This window comes from Hyperolius riggenbachi, chromosome 3 (genome assembly GCF_040937935.1).
Source record: "Hyperolius riggenbachi isolate aHypRig1 chromosome 3, aHypRig1.pri, whole genome shotgun sequence".
In the NCBI taxonomy this organism is placed as follows: Eukaryota; Metazoa; Chordata; class Amphibia; order Anura; family Hyperoliidae; genus Hyperolius; species Hyperolius riggenbachi.
The window spans coordinates 483,664,844-483,684,917 of NC_090648.1; the positions used below are offsets into that span (position 1 = coordinate 483,664,844).

Genomic DNA, 20,074 nt, shown 5'->3' on the forward strand with positions numbered 1-20,074 from the left:
ACCAAGCGTATCCGCAGCCGCAACGCCGAAAAACCCGCTCGGTGTGCACCAGCCCTAACAGCAGCTTTCAAACAGCAATCTTCTTTGGCTGAAACTTTCTCTTCTCTATAATTTCCTGTATAATCACCAACAGAAATGTAGGTATCAAACTTTATCTGTACAATAATCTGTTTGAAGATCAGTGTGTCTAACCAGCCTGGTAATTAGGTGCCAGCTGCAGATCTGTGCATTGCAACAGACATTACAATTCACCCAGCAACATACTGTTTGAAAGTGTGCATTTGTATTGCCCTGTGCTGCTTAAAGTGAACCTTAAACCAGAAAAAAAAAATGCGTTTTACTCACCTGGGGCTTCTACCAGCCCCCTGCAGCAGTCCTGTGCCCTCGCAGCCACTCACTCATCCTCTGGTCCCCCGCAGCCAGCTAGTTTCGTTTTTGCGACAGGCCCGTCAGGACTGGCCATGCGTACCTTTTTCTGCATTCCCGACTGTAATTAGCGCTATTGCGGGCTGCAACGCGTATTTTTGTACGCGTTGCAGCCCGCAATAGCGCTAATTACAGTCGGGAATGCAGAAAAAGGTACGCATGGCCAGTCCTGACGGGCCTGTCGGCAAAAACGAAACTAACTGGCAGCGGGGGACCAGAGGATGAGTGAGTGGCAGCGAGGGCACAGGACTGCTGCAGGGGGCTGGTAGAAGCCCCAGGTGAGTAAAACTCAATTTTTTTTCCTGGCTTAAAGAGGATCTGTAACCTCAAAAAATCCCCTGGGGGGTACTCACCTCGGGTGGGGGAAGCCTCCGGATCCTAATGATGCTTCCCACGCAGTCCTCTGTCCCACGGGGGTCTTGCTGCAGCCAGCCGTGACGTAATATTTACCTTCCTGGCTCCTGCGCAGGCGCTCTGAACTACACGGAAATACCCGATCGCCGTCGGGTCTGCTCTACTGCGCAGGCGCAAGTTTCCGGCGCCTGCGCAGTAGAGCGGACCCGACTGAGATCGGGAATTTCCGTGTAGTTCGGAGAGGAAAGCAGCCACAGCGCCCCCGCTGGAGCCAGCAAAGGTAAATATTGAAATTACAGTCGGCACAGTCGCCGGCCGTTCAGAGGGCTGCAGCGAGACCCCCGTGGGACGCAGGACGGCGTGGGAAGCCTCATTGGGATCCGGAGGCTTCCCCCACCCGAGGTGAGTACCCCCCAGGGGATCTTTTTCATGTTACAGAGTCTCTTTAAGTGTCCCTTTAAAGCGGTTTAAAACTGACAAAAATTTTCAACAAAAATTTGTTTTCCTACTTTTTATAACCCATACAATTATCATATTTGCTTTTGTGCACAAGTATTAATATTCATTTAGATATTATAACTTCCCAAAGTTCAGTTAATTTTATTTTAAAAGCTGCTGGTGCATTTTATTTATAACTGTTGTCATTCTGTTGTAAATGCTGCCAGCAGTTATTTCTGATCCGTTTATACTTCAGCATTCGTCAGCTGAAATCCTGCACAGCCAGAGAATGTTTACATAAATGTATCAAGTAAAGAATGTGTACACAAGATAAGATTATAAGCAGTTTGGATGTGGGTTCTCCCTGCAGAAGAAAAAGTCTGCCCTGTGATGTAACCCTTTGAATGCTGTTTTACTAAAAAAAAAAAAAAAAAAAAAAAAAAAAAAAAAAACAATGGCCTCAATTCACTAAGCTAATCTCCTGTCTTTAATAACTCTTCTAGAGTTGTTACCATGGTGATAAGGCATGTAGTATTCAGAAAACATTTAACCTCAGGCAAACCTAAAGTTAACTCTTCTGTCTTTAAGTTAACTCTTCAATCCTTAAAATAACTCCAGAGTTAAAGGCAGGCTGTTTATTAACTGCATGTGAAAATAACTACAGAGGAGGTAACTTAACTACAGAGGAGGTAACTTAACTACAGAGGAGGTAACTTAACTACAGAGGAGGTAACTTAACTACAGAGGAGGTAACTTAACTACAGAGGAGGTAACTTAACTACAGAGGAGGTAACTTAACTACAGAGGAGGTAACTTAACTACAGAGGAGGTAACTTAACTACAGAGGAGGTAACTTAACTACAGAGGAGGTAACCTAAGGAATGAACAGATAAGATAACTCTCTCTTATGTGGAGGAAAGTTTTCTCTTGCCTTATCTCCAGCATGATCTTAGTGAATTGAGGCCATTGTGTTAGTATATTATATGCTGTAAATAATCTTTTAGAGCAAAGAAGAAATTCTGGGTCATATTCCACTTTAAGTTTCTACACTAAGAGTATAGTGATACTCATATAGCCTGATAAAATCTGGATCTCATTTTTCCTGTATGAACTGATGTGTATTATAATGCTGTAGTATACAATCCAACAAGCTACAAACATATACAACACACTACAAAATGCAAATCTATAGAATCTGTGTTCTGGTTCTGCTTGGACCTGTGAGAGTCATGTTCTATCCTAATTGCTGTGAGGAGTGCTAAGAAAGCAGAGGGTTAAAATCTGTGTCTGCTCAGCCCTGCAACCAAAGTGTCTGCTGGGGATCTGTGCAGTGTAGCAGACACTACAATCTACCTAGTAACATATTGCTTGAAAGTGTGTACTTATTCTTACCCTGTACAGCTCAAGCTTGCAACACAATATTGTAGTGTAAAACTCCAGTAGACAACCCTGCACCACTGACCACCAGGTTTAGATTTTTTTTTTCTGGTTTTGTCTTCTACACCTAGGTGTGTCTTATGGTCCGGAGCGTCTTGTGGTCCGAAAAATACAGTATACTGTACATACGGGGGTAGCAGAGATCAGCATACACCACAGCTAATTTACTATCTATACGCTATTTGAGGTATATCTACACTAAATACTGAGCAATATTAAACTTTTTTTTTTTTAATGTGTCCAGCATTTAAAAAGCGTATTTTATGTCCATCTGCTTGAAATGTACTCAGGAAATCCTCTAGCAGTGAAATGCATGAGGCACAGACATGCAGTCATTTGTAAATCAGGAGAGGAGGCGGTGGACGTACCGGTTTGCTCAAAGCTGTCAGTGTATCGCCAGGGCAAGTGTCCCCAATTAGTTTATCTGCAAGACCTCCATATTTGCCACAGCAATCCAACTGCAAGGCAAAAGGAGAAAAAGGCCAGTTAATCAGCGCATTCAAATGAGTACATGAACAAACTGCTAATCAGCACAGGTGTGAAAAGACACGATAAAAAGGCCCAAACGTGTACGTGTGTGTGTACGTGTAGTGTGTGTGTGTACGTGTGTGTGTGTGTGTGTACGTGTGTGTGTACGTGTGTGTGTACACGTGTGTGTGTACGTGTGTGTGTACACGTGTGTGTGTACGTGTGTGTGTACACGTGTGTGTGTACGTGTGTGTGTACGTGTGTGTGTGTACGTGTGTGTACGTGTGTGTACGTGTGTGTACGTGTGTGTACGTGTGTGTACGTGTGTGTGTACGTGTGTGTGTGTTTGTGTACGTGTGTGTGTGTTTGTGTACGTGTGTGTGTGTGTGTGTGTGTACGTGTGTGTGTGTGTGTACGTGTGTGTGTACGTGTGTGTGTACGTGTGTACGTGTGTGTACGTGTGTGTGTACGTGTGTGTACGTGTGTGTACGTGTGTGTACGTGTGTGTACGTGTGTGTACGTGTGTGTGTGTGTGTGTGTACGTGTGTGTGTGTTTGTGTACGTGTGTGTGTGTGTGTACGTGTGTGTGTACGTGTGTGTACGTGTGTGTGTGTTTGTGTACGTGTGTGTGTGTGTGTACGTGTGTGTGTACGTGTGTGTACGTGTGTACGTGTGTGTACGTGTGTGTACGTGTGTGTACGTGTGTGTACGTGTGTGTGTGTGTGTGTGTACGTGTGTGTGTGTGTGTGTGTGTACACGTGTGTGTGTGTGTACGTGTGTGTGTGTGTACGTGTGTGTGTGTGTACGTGTGTGTGTACGTGTGTGTGTGTACGTGTGTGTGTGTACGTGTGTGTGTGTACGTGTGTGTGTGTGTGTACGTGTGTGTACGTGTGTGTGTGTACGTGTGTGTGTGTGTGTGTACGTGTGTGTGTGTACGTGTGTGTGTGTACGTGTGTGTGTGTACGTGTGTGTGTGTGTACGTGTGTGTGCACGTGTACGTGTGTGTGCACGTGTGTGTGTACGTGTGTGTGTGTGTGTGTGTACGTGTGTGTGTGTACGTGTGTGTGTGTACGTGTGTGTGTGTGTGTACGTGTGTGTGTGTGTGTACGTGTGTGTGTGTGTGTACGTGTGTGTGTGTGTGTACGTGTGTGTGTGTGTACGTGTGTGTGTGTGTACGTGTGTGTGTGTGTGTGTGTGTGTGTGTGTGTGTGTACGTGTGTGTGTGTACGTGTGTGTACGTGTGTGTACGTGTGTGTGTGTGTGTACGTGTGTGTGTGTACGTGTGTGTGTGTACGTGTGTGTACGTGTGTGTGTGTACGTGTGTGTGTGTGTGTGTACACGTGTGTGTGCACGTGTACGTGTGTGTGCACGTGTACGTGTGTGTGTACGTGTACGTGTGTGTGTACGTGTGTGTGTGTGTGTACGTGTGTGTGTGTGTGTGTACGTACGTGTGTGTGTACGTACGTGTGTGTGTGTACGTGTGTGTGTGTGTGTACGTGTGTGTGTGTACGTGTGTGTGTGTACGTGTGTGTGTGTACGTGTGTACGTGTGTGTGTGTACGTGTGTGTGTACGTGTGTGTGTGTACGTGTGTGTGTGTACGTGTGTGTGTGTGTACGTGTGTGTGTGTGTACGTGTGTGTGTGTGTACGTGTGTGTGTGTGTACGTGTGTGTGTGTACGTGTGTGTGTACGTGTGTGTGTGTACGTGTGTGTGTACGTGTGTGTGTGTGTGTGTGTGTGTACACAGATACATACATACAGTTTGCAAAAGTATTCGGCCCCCTTGAGGTTTTCCCACATTTTGTCATATTACTGCCACAAACATGAATCAATTGTATTGGAATTCCACGTGATAGACCAATACAAAGTGGTGTACACGAGAGAAGTGGAACAAAAATCATACGAGTCCAAACATTTATTTTTTTTACAAATAACTGCAAAGTGGGGTATGCGTAATTATTCAGCCCCCTTTGGTCTGAGTGCAGTCAGTTGCCATTAGACATTGCCTGATGAGTGCTAATGACTAAATAGAGTGCACCTGTGTGTAATCTAATGTCAGTACAAATACAGCTGCTTTGTGACGGCCTCAGAGGTTGTCTAAGAGAATATTGGGAGCAACAACACCGTGAAGTTCAAAGAACACACCAGACAGGTCAGGGATAACGTTATTGAGAAATTTAAAGCAGGCTTAGGCTACAAAAAGATTTCCAAAGCCTTGAACATCCCACGGAGCACTGTTCAAGCGATCATTCAGAAATGGAAGGAGTATGGCACAACTGTAAACCTACCAAGACAATGCCGTCCACCTAAACTCACAGGCCGAACAAGGAGAGCGCTGATCAGAAATGCAGTCAAGAGGCCCATGGTGACTCTGGACGAGCTGCAGAGATCTACAGCTCAGGTGGGGGAATCTGTCCATAGGACAACTATTAGTCATGCACTGTACAAAGTTAGCCTTTATGGATGAGTGGCAAGAAGAAAGCCATTGCTAACAGAAAAGCATAAGAAGTGCCGTTTGCAGTTTGCCACAAGCCATGTGGGGGACACAGCAACCATGTGGAAGAAGGTGCTCTGGTCAGATGAGACCAAAATTGAACTTTTTGGCCAAAATGCTATGTGTGGCGGAAAACTAACACTGCACATCACTCTGAACACACCATCCCCACTGTCAAATATGGTAGTGGCAGCATCATTCTCGGGGGGGGGGGGGGGGGGGGGGGGGGGTGTGCATCTCTTCAGCAGGGACGGGGAAGCTGGTCAGAGTTGATGGGAAGATGGATGGAGCCAAATACAGGGCAAACTTGGAAGAAAACTGCTTGGAGACTGCAAAGGACTTGAGACTGGGGCGGAGGTTCACCTTCCAGCAGGACAACGACCCTAAACATAAAGCCAGGGCAACAATGGAATGGTTTAAAACAAAACAATTTTCAAAATAGAAACCGTGGCGCCCCAATTAGCTGAGAGTAAGTTGCTGCTGTGTGGGGATGACTCCTCACATTCAGATAGTCAGAAATATTAAAGGGCCGAATAATTACGCACACCCCACTTTGCAGTTATTTGTAAAAATGTTTGGAATCATGTATGATTTTCGATCCACTTCTCATTTGTACACCACTTTGTGTTGGTCTTTTATGTGGCATTCCAATAAACTTTATTCATGTTTGTGGCATTAACATGACAAAATGTGGAAAACTTCAAGGAGACCGAGTACTTTTGCAGAGTGAGTGAGTGAGTGAGTGAGTGAGTGAGTGAGTGAGTGAGTGAGTGTTGATAAAGGCTGGGGAAAGCTGAAACTGTCTGCCTATATATATAACTTGTGTGAGCTCAATAAAAAGAGCAAGTGTGCTGCAACTCTTTGCTTTATTCTCATCTGTTCCTGTGGGAATTGGGCCACCCCAGTTGCGTGCACATACGGATCAATTGGACTATGATAGCTGCTGATCCCTCTGAACTCACTCTATCTATCTATCTATCTATCTATCTACACACACACACACACGTGCGTGAGCGAGAGAGAGAGCGAGAGAGTGCGTGAGCGAGAGAGCGAGAGAGCGCGTGAGCGAGAGAGTGCGTGAGCGAGAGAGTGCGTGAGCGAGTGATCGAGAGAGTGCGTGAGCGAGAGAGCGAGAGAGTGCGTGAGCGAGTGAGTGTGTGTGTGTGCGCGCGCGCAAGAGTGAGAGTGTGTGTGCGCACGCAAGAGTGAGAGTGTGTGCACGCGCACGCAAGAGTGAGAGAGTGTGCACGCGCACGCAAGAGTGAGAGAGTGTGCACGCGCACGCAAGAGTGAGAGTGAGAGAGTGTGCACGCGCACGCAAGAGTGAGAGAGTGTGCACGCGCACGCAAGAGTGAGAGAGTGTGCACGCGCACGCAAGAGTGAGAGAGTGTGCACGCGCACGCAAGAGTGAGAGAGTGTGCACGCGCACGCAAGAGTGAGAGAGTGTGCGTGCGCGCGCAAGAGTGAGAGAGTGTGCACGCGCACGCAAGAGTGAGAGAGTGTGCACGCGCACGCAAGAGTGAGAGAGTGTGCACGCGCACGCAACAGTGAGAGAGTGTGCACGCGCACGCAACAGTGAGAGAGTGTGCACGCGCACGCAAGAGTGAGAGAGTGTGCGTGCGCAAGAGTGAGAGAGTGTGCGTGCGCGCGCAAGAGTGAGAGAGTGTGCACGCGCACGCAAGAGTGAGAGAGTGTGCACGCGCACGCAAGAGTGAGAGAGTGTGCACGCGCACGCAAGAGTGAGAGAGTGTGCTCGCGCACGCAAGAGTGAGAGAGTGTGCACGCGCACGCAAGAGTGAGAGAGTGTGCACGCGCACGCAAGAGTGAGAGAGTGTGCACGCGCACGCAACAGTGAGAGAGTGTGCACGCGCACGCAACAGTGAGAGAGTGTGCACGCGCACGCAAGAGTGAGAGAGTGTGCACGCGCGCGCAAGAGTGAGAGAGTGTGCACGCGCACGCAAGAGTGAGAGAGTGTGCACGCGCACGCAAGAGTGAGAGAGTGTGCACGCAAGAGTGAGAGTGAGAGAGTGTGCACGCAAGAGTGAGAGAGTGTGCACGCGCACGCAAGAGTGAGAGAGTGTGTGTGCGCGCGCGCGCAAGAGTGAGAGAGTGTGTGCACGCGCGCGCGCAAGAGTGAGAGAGTGTGCACGCGCGCGCGCAAGAGTGAGAGAGTGTGCACGCGCACGCAAGAGTGAGAGAGTGTGCACGCGCACGCAAGAGTGAGAGAGTGTGCACGCGCACGCAAGAGTGAGAGAGTGTGCACGCGCACGCAAGAGTGAGAGAGTGTGCACGCGCACGCAAGAGTGAGAGAGTGTGCACGCGCACGCAAGAGTGAGAGAGTGTGCACGCGCACGCAAGAGTGAGAGAGTGTGCGTGCGCGCGCAAGAGTGAGAGAGTGTGCACGCGCACGCAAGAGTGAGAGAGTGTGCACGCGCACGCAAGAGTGAGAGAGTGTGCACGCGCACGCAACAGTGAGAGAGTGTGCACGCGCACGCAACAGTGAGAGAGTGTGCACGCGCACGCAAGAGTGAGAGAGTGTGCGTGCGCAAGAGTGAGAGAGTGTGCGTGCGCGCGCAAGAGTGAGAGAGTGTGCACGCGCACGCAAGAGTGAGAGAGTGTGCACGCGCACGCAAGAGTGAGAGAGTGTGCACGCGCACGCAAGAGTGAGAGAGTGTGCTCGCGCACGCAAGAGTGAGAGAGTGTGCACGCGCACGCAAGAGTGAGAGAGTGTGCACGCGCACGCAAGAGTGAGAGAGTGTGCACGCGCACGCAACAGTGAGAGAGTGTGCACGCGCACGCAACAGTGAGAGAGTGTGCACGCGCACGCAAGAGTGAGAGAGTGTGCGTGCGCGCGCAAGAGTGAGAGAGTGTGCACGCGCACGCAAGAGTGAGAGAGTGTGCACGCGCACGCAAGAGTGAGAGAGTGTGCACGCAAGAGTGAGAGAGTGTGCACGCGCACGCAAGAGTGAGAGAGTGTGTGTGCGCGCGCGCGCAAGAGAGAGAGTGTGTGTGCGCGCGCGCAAGAGTGAGAGAGTGTGCACGCGCACGCAAGAGTGAGAGAGTGTGCACGCGCACGCAAGAGTGAGAGAGTGTGCACGCGCACGCAAGAGTGAGAGAGTGTGCACGCGCACGCAAGAGTGAGAGAGTGTGCACGCGCACGCAAGAGTGAGAGAGTGTGCACGCGCACGCAAGAGTGAGAGAGTGTGTGTGCGCGCGCGCAAGAGTGAGAGAGTGTGCGTGCGCACGCAAGAGTGAGAGAGTGTGCACGCGCACGCAAGAGTGAGAGAGTGTGCACGCGCACGCAAGAGTGAGAGAGTGTGTGTGCGCGCGCGCGCAAGAGTGAGAGTGTGTGCGCGCACGCAAGAGTGAGAGAGTGTGCACGCGCACGCAAGAGTGAGAGAGTGTGCACGTGCACGCAAGAGTGAGAGAGTGTGCACGCGCACGCAAGAGTGAGAGAGTGTGTGTGCGCGCGCGCGCAAGAGTGAGAGTGTGTGCACGCGCGCGCGCAAGAGTGTGTGCACGCGCGCGCGCAAGAGAGTGTGCACGCGCACGCAAGAGTGAGAGAGTGTGCACGCGCACGCAAGAGTGAGAGAGTGTGCACGCGCACGCAAGAGTGAGAGAGTGTGCACGCGCACGCAAGAGTGAGAGAGTGTGCACGCGCACGCAAGAGTGAGAGAGTGTGCACGCGCACGCAAGAGTGAGAGAGTGTGCGCGCGCGCGCAAGAGTGAGAGAGTGTGTGTGCGCACGCAAGAGTGAGAGAGTGTGCACGCGCACGCAAGAGTGAGAGAGTGTGTGTGCGCGCGCAAGAGTGAGAGAGTGTGTGTGCGCGCGCAAGAGTGAGAGAGTGTGTGTGCGCGCGCGCGCGCGCGCAAGAGTGAGAGAGTGTGTGTGCGCGCGCGCGCAAGAGTGAGAGAGTGTGTGCGTGCGCGCGCAAGAGTGAGAGAGTGTGCACGCGCGCGCAAGAGTGAGAGAGTGTGCACGCGCGCGCAAGAGTGAGAGAGTGTGCACGCGCACGCAAGAGTGAGAGAGTGTGCACGCGCACGCAAGAGTGAGAGAGTGTGCACGCGCACGCAAGAGTGAGAGAGTGTGTGTGCGCGCGCAAGAGTGAGAGAGTGTGTGTGTGCGCGCGCAAGAGTGAGAGAGTGTGTGTGCGCACGCAAGAGTGAGAGAGTGTGTGTGCGCGCGCGCAAGAGTGAGAGAGTGTGTGTGCGCGCGCGCAAGAGTGAGAGAGTGTGTGTGCGCGCGCGCAAGAGTGAGAGAGTGTGCACGCGCACGCAAGAGTGAGAGTGTGTGCGCGCGCGCAACAGTGAGAGAGTGTGTGTGCGCGCGCAAGAGTGAGAGAGTGTGTATGTGCGTGCGCGCAAGAGTGAGAGAGTGTGTATGTGCGTGCGCGCAAGAGTGAGAGAGTGTGTGCGCGCGCGCAAGAGTGAGAGAGTGTGTGCGCGCGCGCAAGAGTGAGAGTGTGTGTGCGCGCGCGCAAGAGTGAGAGTGTGTGTGCGCGCGCGCAAGAGTGAGAGTGTGTGTGCGCGCGCGCAAGAGTGAGAGTGTGTGTGCGCGCGCGCGCAAGAGTGAGAGTGTGTGTGCGCGCGCGCAAGAGTGAGAGTGTGTGTGCGCGCGCGCGCAAGAGTGAGAGTGTGTGTGCGCGCGCGCGCAAGAGTGAGAGTGTGTGCGCGCGCGCGCAAGAGTGAGAGTGTGTGCGCGCGCGCGCAAGAGTGAGAGTGTGTGCGCGCGCGCGCAAGAGTGAGAGTGTGTGCGCGCGCGCGCAAGAGTGAGAGTGTGTGCGCGCGCGCAAGAGTGAGAGTGTGTGTGTGCGCGCGCAAGAGTGATTTGATCAGATTGATGTAATTGATAAAAAAAAAATAGATCGATCCCATCAATCTGATCAAGTTGGTTAGCAGTTTTTCAGCAGTCTCTCACCCCCCCCCCCAGTGATATCTCGAACAGATACATATATTCATCCACAATTAAACAAAGTCAATAAAATAAACATACGTGTGAGAGTGAGAGAGTGTGTGTGCGCGCGCAAGAGTGAGAGAGTGTGTGTGCGCGCGCAAGAGTGAGAGAGTGTGTGTGCGCGCGCAAGAGTGAGAGAGTGTGTGCGCGCGCGCGCGCAAGAGTGAGAGAGTGTGTGTGCGCGCGCGCGCAAGAGAGAGAGTGTGTGTGCGCGCGCGCGCAAGAGTGAGAGAGTGTGTGTGCGCGCGCGCGCAAGAGTGAGAGAGTGTGTGCGTGCGCGCGCAAGAGTGAGAGAGTGTGCACGCGCGCGCAAGAGTGAGAGAGTGTGCACGCGCGCGCAAGAGTGAGAGAGTGTGCACGCGCGCGCAAGAGTGAGAGAGTGTGCACGCGCGCGCAAGAGTGAGAGAGTGTGCACGCGCGCGCAAGAGTGAGAGAGTGTGCACGCGCGCGCAAGAGTGAGAGAGTGTGCACGCGCGCGCAAGAGTGAGAGAGTGTGCACGCGCACGCAAGAGTGAGAGAGTGTGCACGCGCACGCAAGAGTGAGAGAGTGTGCACGCGCACGCAAGAGTGAGAGAGTGTGCACGCGCACGCAAGAGTGAGAGAGTGTGTGTGCGCGCGCGCAAGAGTGAGAGAGTGTGTGTGCGCGCGCGCAAGAGTGAGAGAGTGTGTGTGCGCGCGCGCAAGAGTGAGAGAGTGTGCACGCGCACGCAAGAGTGAGAGTGTGTGTGCGCGCGCAAGAGTGAGAGAGTGTGTATGTGCGTGCGCGCAAGAGTGAGAGAGTGTGCGCGCGCGCAAGAGTGAGAGTGTGTGTGCGCGCGCGCAAGAGTGAGAGTGTGTGTGCGCGCGCGCAAGAGTGAGAGTGTGTGTGCGCGCGCGCAAGAGTGAGAGTGTGTGTGCGCGCGCGCAAGAGTGAGAGTGTGTGTGCGCGCGCGCGCAAGAGTGAGAGTGTGTGTGCGCGCGCGCAAGAGTGAGAGTGTGTGTGCGCGCGCGCAAGAGTGAGAGTGTGTGTGCGCGCGCGCGCAAGAGTGAGAGTGTGTGTGCGCGCGCGCAAGAGTGAGAGTGTGTGTGTGCGCGCGCAAGAGTGATTTGATCAGATTGATGTAATTGATAAAAAAAAAATAGATCGATCCCATCAATCTGATCAAGTTGGTTAGCAGTTTTTCAAGAGTGAGAGAGTGTGTGTGCGCGCGCAAGAGTGAGAGAGTGTGTGTGCGCGCGCAAGAGTGAGAGAGTGTGTGTGCGCGCGCGCAAGAGTGAGAGAGTGTGTGTGTGCGCGCGCGCAAGAGTGAGAGAGTGTGTGTGCGCGCGCGCAAGAGTGAGAGAGTGTGCACGCGCACGCAAGAGTGAGAGTGTGTGTGCGCGCGCGCAACAGTGAGAGAGTGTGTGTGCGCGCGCAAGAGTGAGAGAGTGTGTATGTGCGTGCGCGCAAGAGTGAGAGAGTGTGCGCGCGCGCAAGAGTGAGAGTGTGTGTGCGCGCGCGCAAGAGTGAGAGTGTGTGTGCGCGCGCGCAAGAGTGAGAGTGTGTGTGCGCGCGCGCAAGAGTGAGAGTGTGTGTGCGCGCGCGCAAGAGTGAGAGTGTGTGTGCGCGCGCGCGCAAGAGTGAGAGTGTGTGTGCGCGCGCGCGCAAGAGTGAGAGTGTGTGTGCGCGCGCGCAAGAGTGAGAGTGTGTGTGCGCGCGCGCAAGAGTGAGAGTGTGTGTGCGCGCGCGCGCAAGAGTGAGAGTGTGTGTGCGCGCGCGCAAGAGTGAGAGTGTGTGTGTGCGCGCGCAAGAGTGATTTGATCAGATTGATGTAATTGATAAAAAAAAAATAGATCGATCCCATCAATCTGATCAAGTTGGTTAGCAGTTTTTCAGCAGTCTCTCACCCCCCCCCCCCCCCAGTGATATCTCGAACAGATACATATATTCATCCACAATTAAACAAAGTCAATAAAATAAACATACGGCGTAATTGATGGTTTTCAGGGTCTCCTTCAGAGCGTTATCCTTGGTCTGGAGGTATCGTTCATAGGTGGTGGAATAAACGCCCTTCAATTCGTTTATAATCTACGGAAGAGAAGAGGCAAGCAGGTGACATGTTTAAGTGATAATCTAAGATTGTGTAATTAACCCCTCCTCCCTTGCTGTCCACACCAATACAGTAGAATCTCTCTATAGTAAGGCAGTAGGAGAACAGAGGCGCCAGCAGGATAAAAGTGGATAAAAATTTTTAAAATTTGCTTGGAGGAAGTGGTGGACTTACCTCCATAAAGCAGACACGAAAGACTGTCTTTATAATAGTAATCACATTTATTATATGGTACCCCAAAAGTGCAACGCGTTTCGCAGGCCGAGCCCGCTTCATCAGGCAATAAAGTGGGGACAAAACAGAATTCCAGCAGTAGCAGGTGTAGCGCCTCTCTATAGTAAGCTTCAAGCGACCGGATAAAGCGGTTTACTATACGATAGGGATGCTCACTCGGATTCCGCGGAAATGCAATTTCCGAAATTCCGAACGGAAATTGCATTTCCGCATCGGAATGCATAAATCGGTAATGCAAGTGCCGTAGGCGGCTTTCCACCCGACTTTAACATCGTTCTTTTCAAAAACTAGAAGGTCTTTTTGAAAACTTTTTTTGCATCTTATTCACAAGATTCAGTTTAATAAACCCTGAAAATTTGGTGTTTCTAGGACTTAAAGGGATACTGTCGGGGGGGGGGGGGCAGCGGAAAATTAGTTGAACTTACCCGTGGCTTGTAATGGTCCCCCGCAGACATCCTGTGCCCGCACAGCCACTCACAGATGCTCCGGCCCCGCCTCCGGTTCACTCCTGGAATTTCAGACTTTAAAGTCTAAAAACCTCTGTGCCCGCGTTGCCGTGTCCAAACTCCCGCTGATGTCACCAGGAGCGCACGGCGCAGGCCCAGTATGGTCTGTGCCTGCACCGTATGCTCCTAGTGACATCAGGGGGAGTGAGGACACCGCAACGCAGGTGCAGTGGTTTTCAGACTTTAAAGTCTGAAATTCCAGAAGTGAACCGGAGGCGGGGTTGGAGCATCGGTGAGCGGCTGCACGGGCACAGGATGCCTGCGGGGGACCATTAGAAGCCCCGGGTAAGTTCAACTCATTTTCCCCCGACCCCCCTACAGTGTCCCTTTAAGGGGGCTTTGCTATTAACCGCTAAAGTCGGCGGATTTTTACTGTAATGTAAAATGCAGAAAATCTTCATCTGCCTATTTTCTGCATTTTACATTACAGTAAAAATCCGCCGACTTTAGCGGTTAATAGCAAAGCCCCCGTAAGTCCTAGAAACACCACATTTTTACGGTTTATTAAACAGAATCTTCTGAACAAGATGCAAAAACAATTTTTCAAAAAGACCTTATAGTTTTTGAGAAAATCGATGTTAAAGTCGGGCAGAATTTCCATGATTTCCGGCGGAAATTCCGCACTGGAATGCGGAAATTGGTAGCGGAAAGCGGACTCGGTAATTGGTACATGACGGAATGCGGATTTACCGCGGAATCGGAAATTGGCATTCCGACCATCCCTACTATACGAGTCGTTTACTATATCAGAAATGGTCCTACTCAAGCACAAAGTATACCATAGTAGGGTTTCCTAAGTCAATATTGGGAGTCCTTTTTTTCAATGCTTTAACAAGAGAGCACAGACAGTGTCTAAGCTAAATCCCAATGTACAGTGTTCAATATGCAGGGATTTGCATGCAATAGTCATGCAACAGCTTGCACTGGAAGCATAGGTCTCACCAGTTAATGTAGGTACAGTACTGATAGTGTGCTCCTCTACCCACAAGTCTGTGCAGCCTGGATGATACTGTAGCTTACACAGGAAGCTTAGGTCTCACCAGCTGGTGTTTTTCCACATAGGCCCAGAGTAGTGTGCAGATTGTGAGCAAGCTGCCAGTGGCTGCCAGCCCCGCCCACTGACCACGTCTCATTGGTTTCTGACTGACGTATGACATGCTCCCGCCCACTTTCCACTATAGCCGGATACATATTACCACAGCAGCCAAAAAACATGTTTACTATAGCAGAAGTTCTATTATATCAGAGTTTCCTATACCAGGCGTTACTCCCATATAATGGTGCTTGGTCGGGACCTGGACATTTAGTTTACTATACCCAAATGTTTACGCTATCAGAGTTTACTATAATGTGATTATAATGTAGTAACAATTGCTACAAAAACTATAAAACATCCAGTCATCAGCATGCTCCCACCTAGTCTTTGCAGAGCACATAGTCATGTCACTGACTGTCCTCAGAGGAGCTCGAAGTCGAATTCTACCATAGTCATAGTATTAATGTCTTATCATATTATTTTTATGTATTTATATAGCACTGACATCTCCTGCAGCACTTTACAGCAGGAGTCGAGGAGTCGGAGCAATTTTGGATACTTGGAGTCTGATTTCATAAACTGAGTTGGGAGTCAGATGATTTTTGGAGAAAATCCACAGCCCTGGTAAGTATTAGACCAAGGGGTCCGAGTCGAGGCGTCTGAGGCATTTTGGATACCTGGAGTCAGAGTTGGAAGATTTTTGTACCGCCTCCACAGCCCTGCTTTACAGAGTGCAGTCATGTCATTGACTGCCCTCAAAAGAGCTCACACTCTAATCCCTACCACAGTCCTAGTATAATGTCCTATCATTATTATTATGCAATGATATAGCACTAATATCTCCTGCAGCACTTTACAGAGTACATAGTCATGTCACTAAGGCCCGGTTCACATTAGAAAATATGAGCCAAATGTATCTGGTGAGCAGATCCGGTCTCCGCTTTACTGGATCCAGATGGCTCTGTGCACATTGGCAAACGGATTGTGAAAACTGATCCGATCACCAATGGATCGGTTTCCACTCAGTTTGCCAGCAAATATATACCTAATGGCAGTGGCAAAGGCTTCCTCTTCTTGCGCTGTGATTACACAGAGCGTCATGTGACTAGTCACATGATGTGGAAGACGACGGTAGACTCTACTGCCGGCCTTTTAGGTATGTATTTAAAGCCAATGGGTACCGGTTAAAAAAAAGAATAAGTCAGATACTCACCTAAGGAGAGGGAAGGTTAGGTCCTAATGAGCCTTCACTCTCCTCTCCCGCTCCCCCGTTCGCGTCCGCCGCCGCAGGAACTTCGGAGGTCTTCGGGAGCACTCGGGCTTCTGAAGACGGGCCGCTCCATACTACGTATGCGCGAGCGCGTCATAGAGGGCGCTCGCGCATGCGTAGTATGAAGACGGGCCGCTCCATACTACGTACGCGCGAGCGCGTCATAGAGGGCGCTCGCGCATGCGTAGTATGGAGCGGCCGCGTCATCGGGAGCCCGAGTGCTCCCGAAAGGTCCCTTCGGCATGCGGAAGTGGCAGTATTTGACCGAACTGGTCGAATACTGCCACGGGGGATCCTGCGCGGGACTGGGCACCGGGAGAGGAGAGGGAAGGCTCATTAGGAGCGAGCCTTCCCTCTCCTTAGGTGAGTATCTGACTTTTTCTTTTTTTAACCGGTAAACATTCACTTTAAGGCCCAGTTACTCTCGCTCTCCCACCCGCCCAGCTGCTGCACCCTCCCCTCACCCTACCGCAGCTCAGGTTCGCGTCCCCACATTGCCATATCCCCAGTGGAACGGTCAGTTTCTTCACTAGTGAGAAGAAACGGTCCGTTCTCCATTGCCCCAATGCAACAGCATTTTTTGCCCGATTCCATTCCGCTGGGCATAACGGTCTGGAAAATTAGGGTCTGCTGCATTATTTAGGTCTGGGGAACGGAACGTATGCGTACAACCGGTCGCATGTGAACAGTCCAATAGGTTAACATTGGATCCTTTCACATCCGTTCCGATTGAACAGTATACATTCCGTAAAAAAAAGGCAGATGTGAACCGGGCCTGACTGTCCTCAGAGGAGCTAACAACGTAATCCTGCCACAGTCTAATGTCGTACTATATTATTTATATAGCACTGACACCTTCTGCAGCACGTTACAGAGTACATTGTCATGTGACTTACTGTCCTCAGAGGAGCTCACAGTCTAATCCTACCATAGTCATAATCTAATGTGCTACTATATTATTATTATTTATATAGCACTGACACCTTCTGCAGCACATTACAGAGTACACAGTCATGTCACTGACTGTTCTCAGAAGAGCTCACAATCTAATCCTACCATAGTCATAGTCTACTGTCGTTCCATATTATGATGTATTTATATAGCACTGACATCTTCTGCAGCACTTTACAGAGTACATTTTGAGGTATTCTAAATAACTTTCCAGTATGTTTTGGAAAGGGGGAGGAAACCCACGCAGGCACAGGAAGAACATACAGACTCTATGCAGATACTGACCAGGCCGAGACAGAGACCCAGGACTCTAGTGCTGCAGGAGGAGAATGCTAGCCACTACAGCACCCATTATGAGGAGAGTTTTAGGCGCATTATGACGACCCACCTTGTCCTTGTTCACGAATCCCCAGATGCCAGCGGCAATTTCGATGGCGAAAATGACCAGAAGGAAAGCAAAGAACTGTGGGAGGAAAATGTTATTGAGTAGATTATTCATATAGACAAAGCGTTCCAAAACACACACTCCACTGAGCAATATAAGGGCCCATTTCCCGCAGGCAGATTCGCATAGACAATACAAGTGGATGGGACTGTTTCCACTTGTCATGATTCGTTCGCATTTTTTCTGTGCAGAAAAAAATCTGCACGGCAGAGCCATCAGAATTCGCATACTGCTATGCGATTCGCGTACAATGTATTTTAATAGGAAATTCAACTGCGGTTTTGGTATGCAAATTTGCATCCGATTTAGCATGGAACCAATAGAAAAGCACACAGGCACCGACATGGTTAAATTCGCATACACAGTATGCCATGCGAAATTGGATAAGAATTTGCATGAAAATTAGCATACAACCGCATGCGAACTCGCATCCGCATGCGATTTCATTAATGTGGAAATCTGCAACCAATCCACAACGCACAAATGGAAACGAGCCCTAAAAGTTCAAAAATCACTACAGGTCAAACATCTCTTTAGTGCAGTGTTCCCCAACCCTGTCCTCAAGGCCCACCAACACTGCATGTTTTGTATAAATCCATAGAGGTAGTTAACCACTTCAGCCTTCAGTCGTTTTCAGTTTATGCATCTGAGCAATGTTCACCTCCCATTCATTAGCCTATAACTTTATCACTACTTATCACAATGAACTGACCTATAGCTTGTTTTTTCTGCCACCAATTAGGCATTCTTTGGGTGGTACATTTTGCTAAGAGCTACTTTAATTAAAACCACCGTATTGTATTTGCCTAATAGACCCGGGTATTACACCATTTAACCATTTCAGCCCGCGGGGATTTTTCACCTTATGCATCGGAGCAATTTTCACCTCCCATTCATTTGCTAATAACTTTATCACTACTTATCACAATTTATTGATCTATATCTTGTTTTTTCCGCCACTAATAAGGCTTTCTGTGGGTGGTAAATTTTGCTAAGAGCCACTTTACCGTAAATGCATTTTAACAGGATTAATAAGAAAAAAATGGAAAAAATTCATTATTTCTCAGTTTTCGGCCTTTATAGCTTTAAAATAATCCACGCTACCATAATTAAAACCTATGTATTTTATTTGCTCGTATGTCTCGGTTATTATACCATTTAAATTTTGTCCCTATCATAATGTATGGCGACAATATTTTATTTGGAAATAAAGGTGCATTGTTTCCGTTTTGCGTTCATCACTATTTACAAGCTTATAATTTAAAAAATGTTTGTAGTATACCCCCTTCAAATGCATATTTAAAAAGTTCAGACCCTTTGGTAACTATTTATGTCTTTTTATTTATTTTTATTGTAATGTTTGTTTTTTTTTCCATTAAAATTTTTATTTGGGGAATATTTTGGTGTGGGGCATAAACAGTTAATTTTTAATGTTGTTATCTGTGTAAATTGTGATGTAAAATATGTGTAGCTGTAGTTTTACTATTTGGCCACAAGATGGCCACCTTCATTTTTTTTTTTCCCATCCTTGTACTTCCTGCTAAGCGGAAGTACAAGGGCGATGCGGAACTCTCTCCGGGCAGAAGAACTGAAGCCTCACAGGTGAGCGCTTCGGTTTTTCTGCGGGGGAAAGGGATCGGTGATCGGGAACCATGTTCCCTTTCACTGATCCCAGGGCTACCGGGCGGCACAGCGGGGATGCGGGGGCGCGCCCGCGATCGCGCCCAAGCGTGGGAGCGCTGCAGACCTGCCACCCGGACGTGAGCTTCACGTCCGGGCGGCGGAAATGGTTAAATGATGCCCCTATCCCAATGTATGGCGACAATATTTTATTTGGAAATAAAAGTGCATTTTTTCTGTTTTGCATCCATCACTATTTACAAGCTTATAATAATAAAAAAAAATAGAAATATTTAATCTTAACATGAATATTTAAAACGTTTAGACCCTTAGGTACATTTTTTTTTTTTTTATTGAAATTTTTTTAAACATTTTATTTGGGTATTTTTGGGAGGGTGGGATGTAAATAGTAATTTTATCTTATGTAAATGTGTTTATTTTTTTTTTACATGTGGATGTAGTTTTACTTTTTGGCCACAAGATGGCAACCTTAAGTTTTTTTACATGTCGTCACTCTAAGCGTAACATGTACGCTTAGAGGGAGGTAGGGGGGGATGTAAGAGGCAGAAAAATCAAGGCTTTCAAAAGAAGCAGTCGCTTTTTTTGCCAGGAAAGGAATCCGTGATCGGGCACCATGTCCCAATTCATTGATTCCTGAGCTAACGATCCACGGTCGGGAGCACACATGGCCTTTTGGGCGTAGCTTCTATGCCCAGAAGGCTTTAATGGTTAATCAGCTCTGCTGCAACACTAATCACTCCACCTGTGATTGTGTGTGGTTTCCTACAAAGCGTAATGTTGGTGGGCCTTGAGGACAGGGTTTGGAAACTCTAGAGGACATTCAGCTGAGGCGTCCATTCAGGACTGCCACGGCCTACAAACTAGTGGGGGTACAGGTGTGGTCCTGAACAAGGTAGGCCGTAACACTATTTTTTTGTAATAAAACTTTTATTTTCAAATAAAAAGATGAAGAAATAGATCAAGAAATTAGGGTTACAACAATAAAGGCCGTAACACTTCAATGGAGCAGAGTGTTCTGTACACACAGATAGGCACCCATTATTACAAGTTATAACGCATCACTGAAGAAAAACATGCAGATATATCTATCTATATATATAATAGAGTAAGTGCCTCAACCTTCGAGCAAGAAGAAGAAGTACTTTGCATGAGAAAATGTATGCGTGCTCAATCACCAAGTTTTAGGCTTCTTTTCCACGGACTGTTGAGCTGTGTGCGCAGCGAGCAGTTACCAGGCAGCAGCGAGCAGATACCAGGCAGCAGCGAGCAGATACCAGGCAGCAGCGAGCAGTTACCAGGCAGCAGCGAGCAGTTACCAGGCAGCAGCGAGCAGATACCAGGCAGCAGCGAGC

General features: G+C 49.3%; 1 protein-coding gene across 1 annotated transcript in view; it reads right to left on the reverse strand.

Annotated features, from left to right (window-relative positions):
- The window catches only part of CD9 (CD9 molecule), a 93,564-nt gene that overhangs the window by 4,978 nt on the left and 68,512 nt on the right, over window positions 1-20,074 (reverse strand). The window contains exons 4-6 of the mRNA XM_068273054.1: window positions 17,025-17,099; window positions 12,516-12,617; window positions 3,024-3,113 (exon numbers count right to left, since the gene is read on the reverse strand). Of these exons, the coding sequence (XP_068129155.1) occupies window positions 3,024-3,113; window positions 12,516-12,617; window positions 17,025-17,099 (267 nt within the window). The remainder of the gene's footprint in view (window positions 1-3,023; window positions 3,114-12,515; window positions 12,618-17,024; window positions 17,100-20,074) is intronic.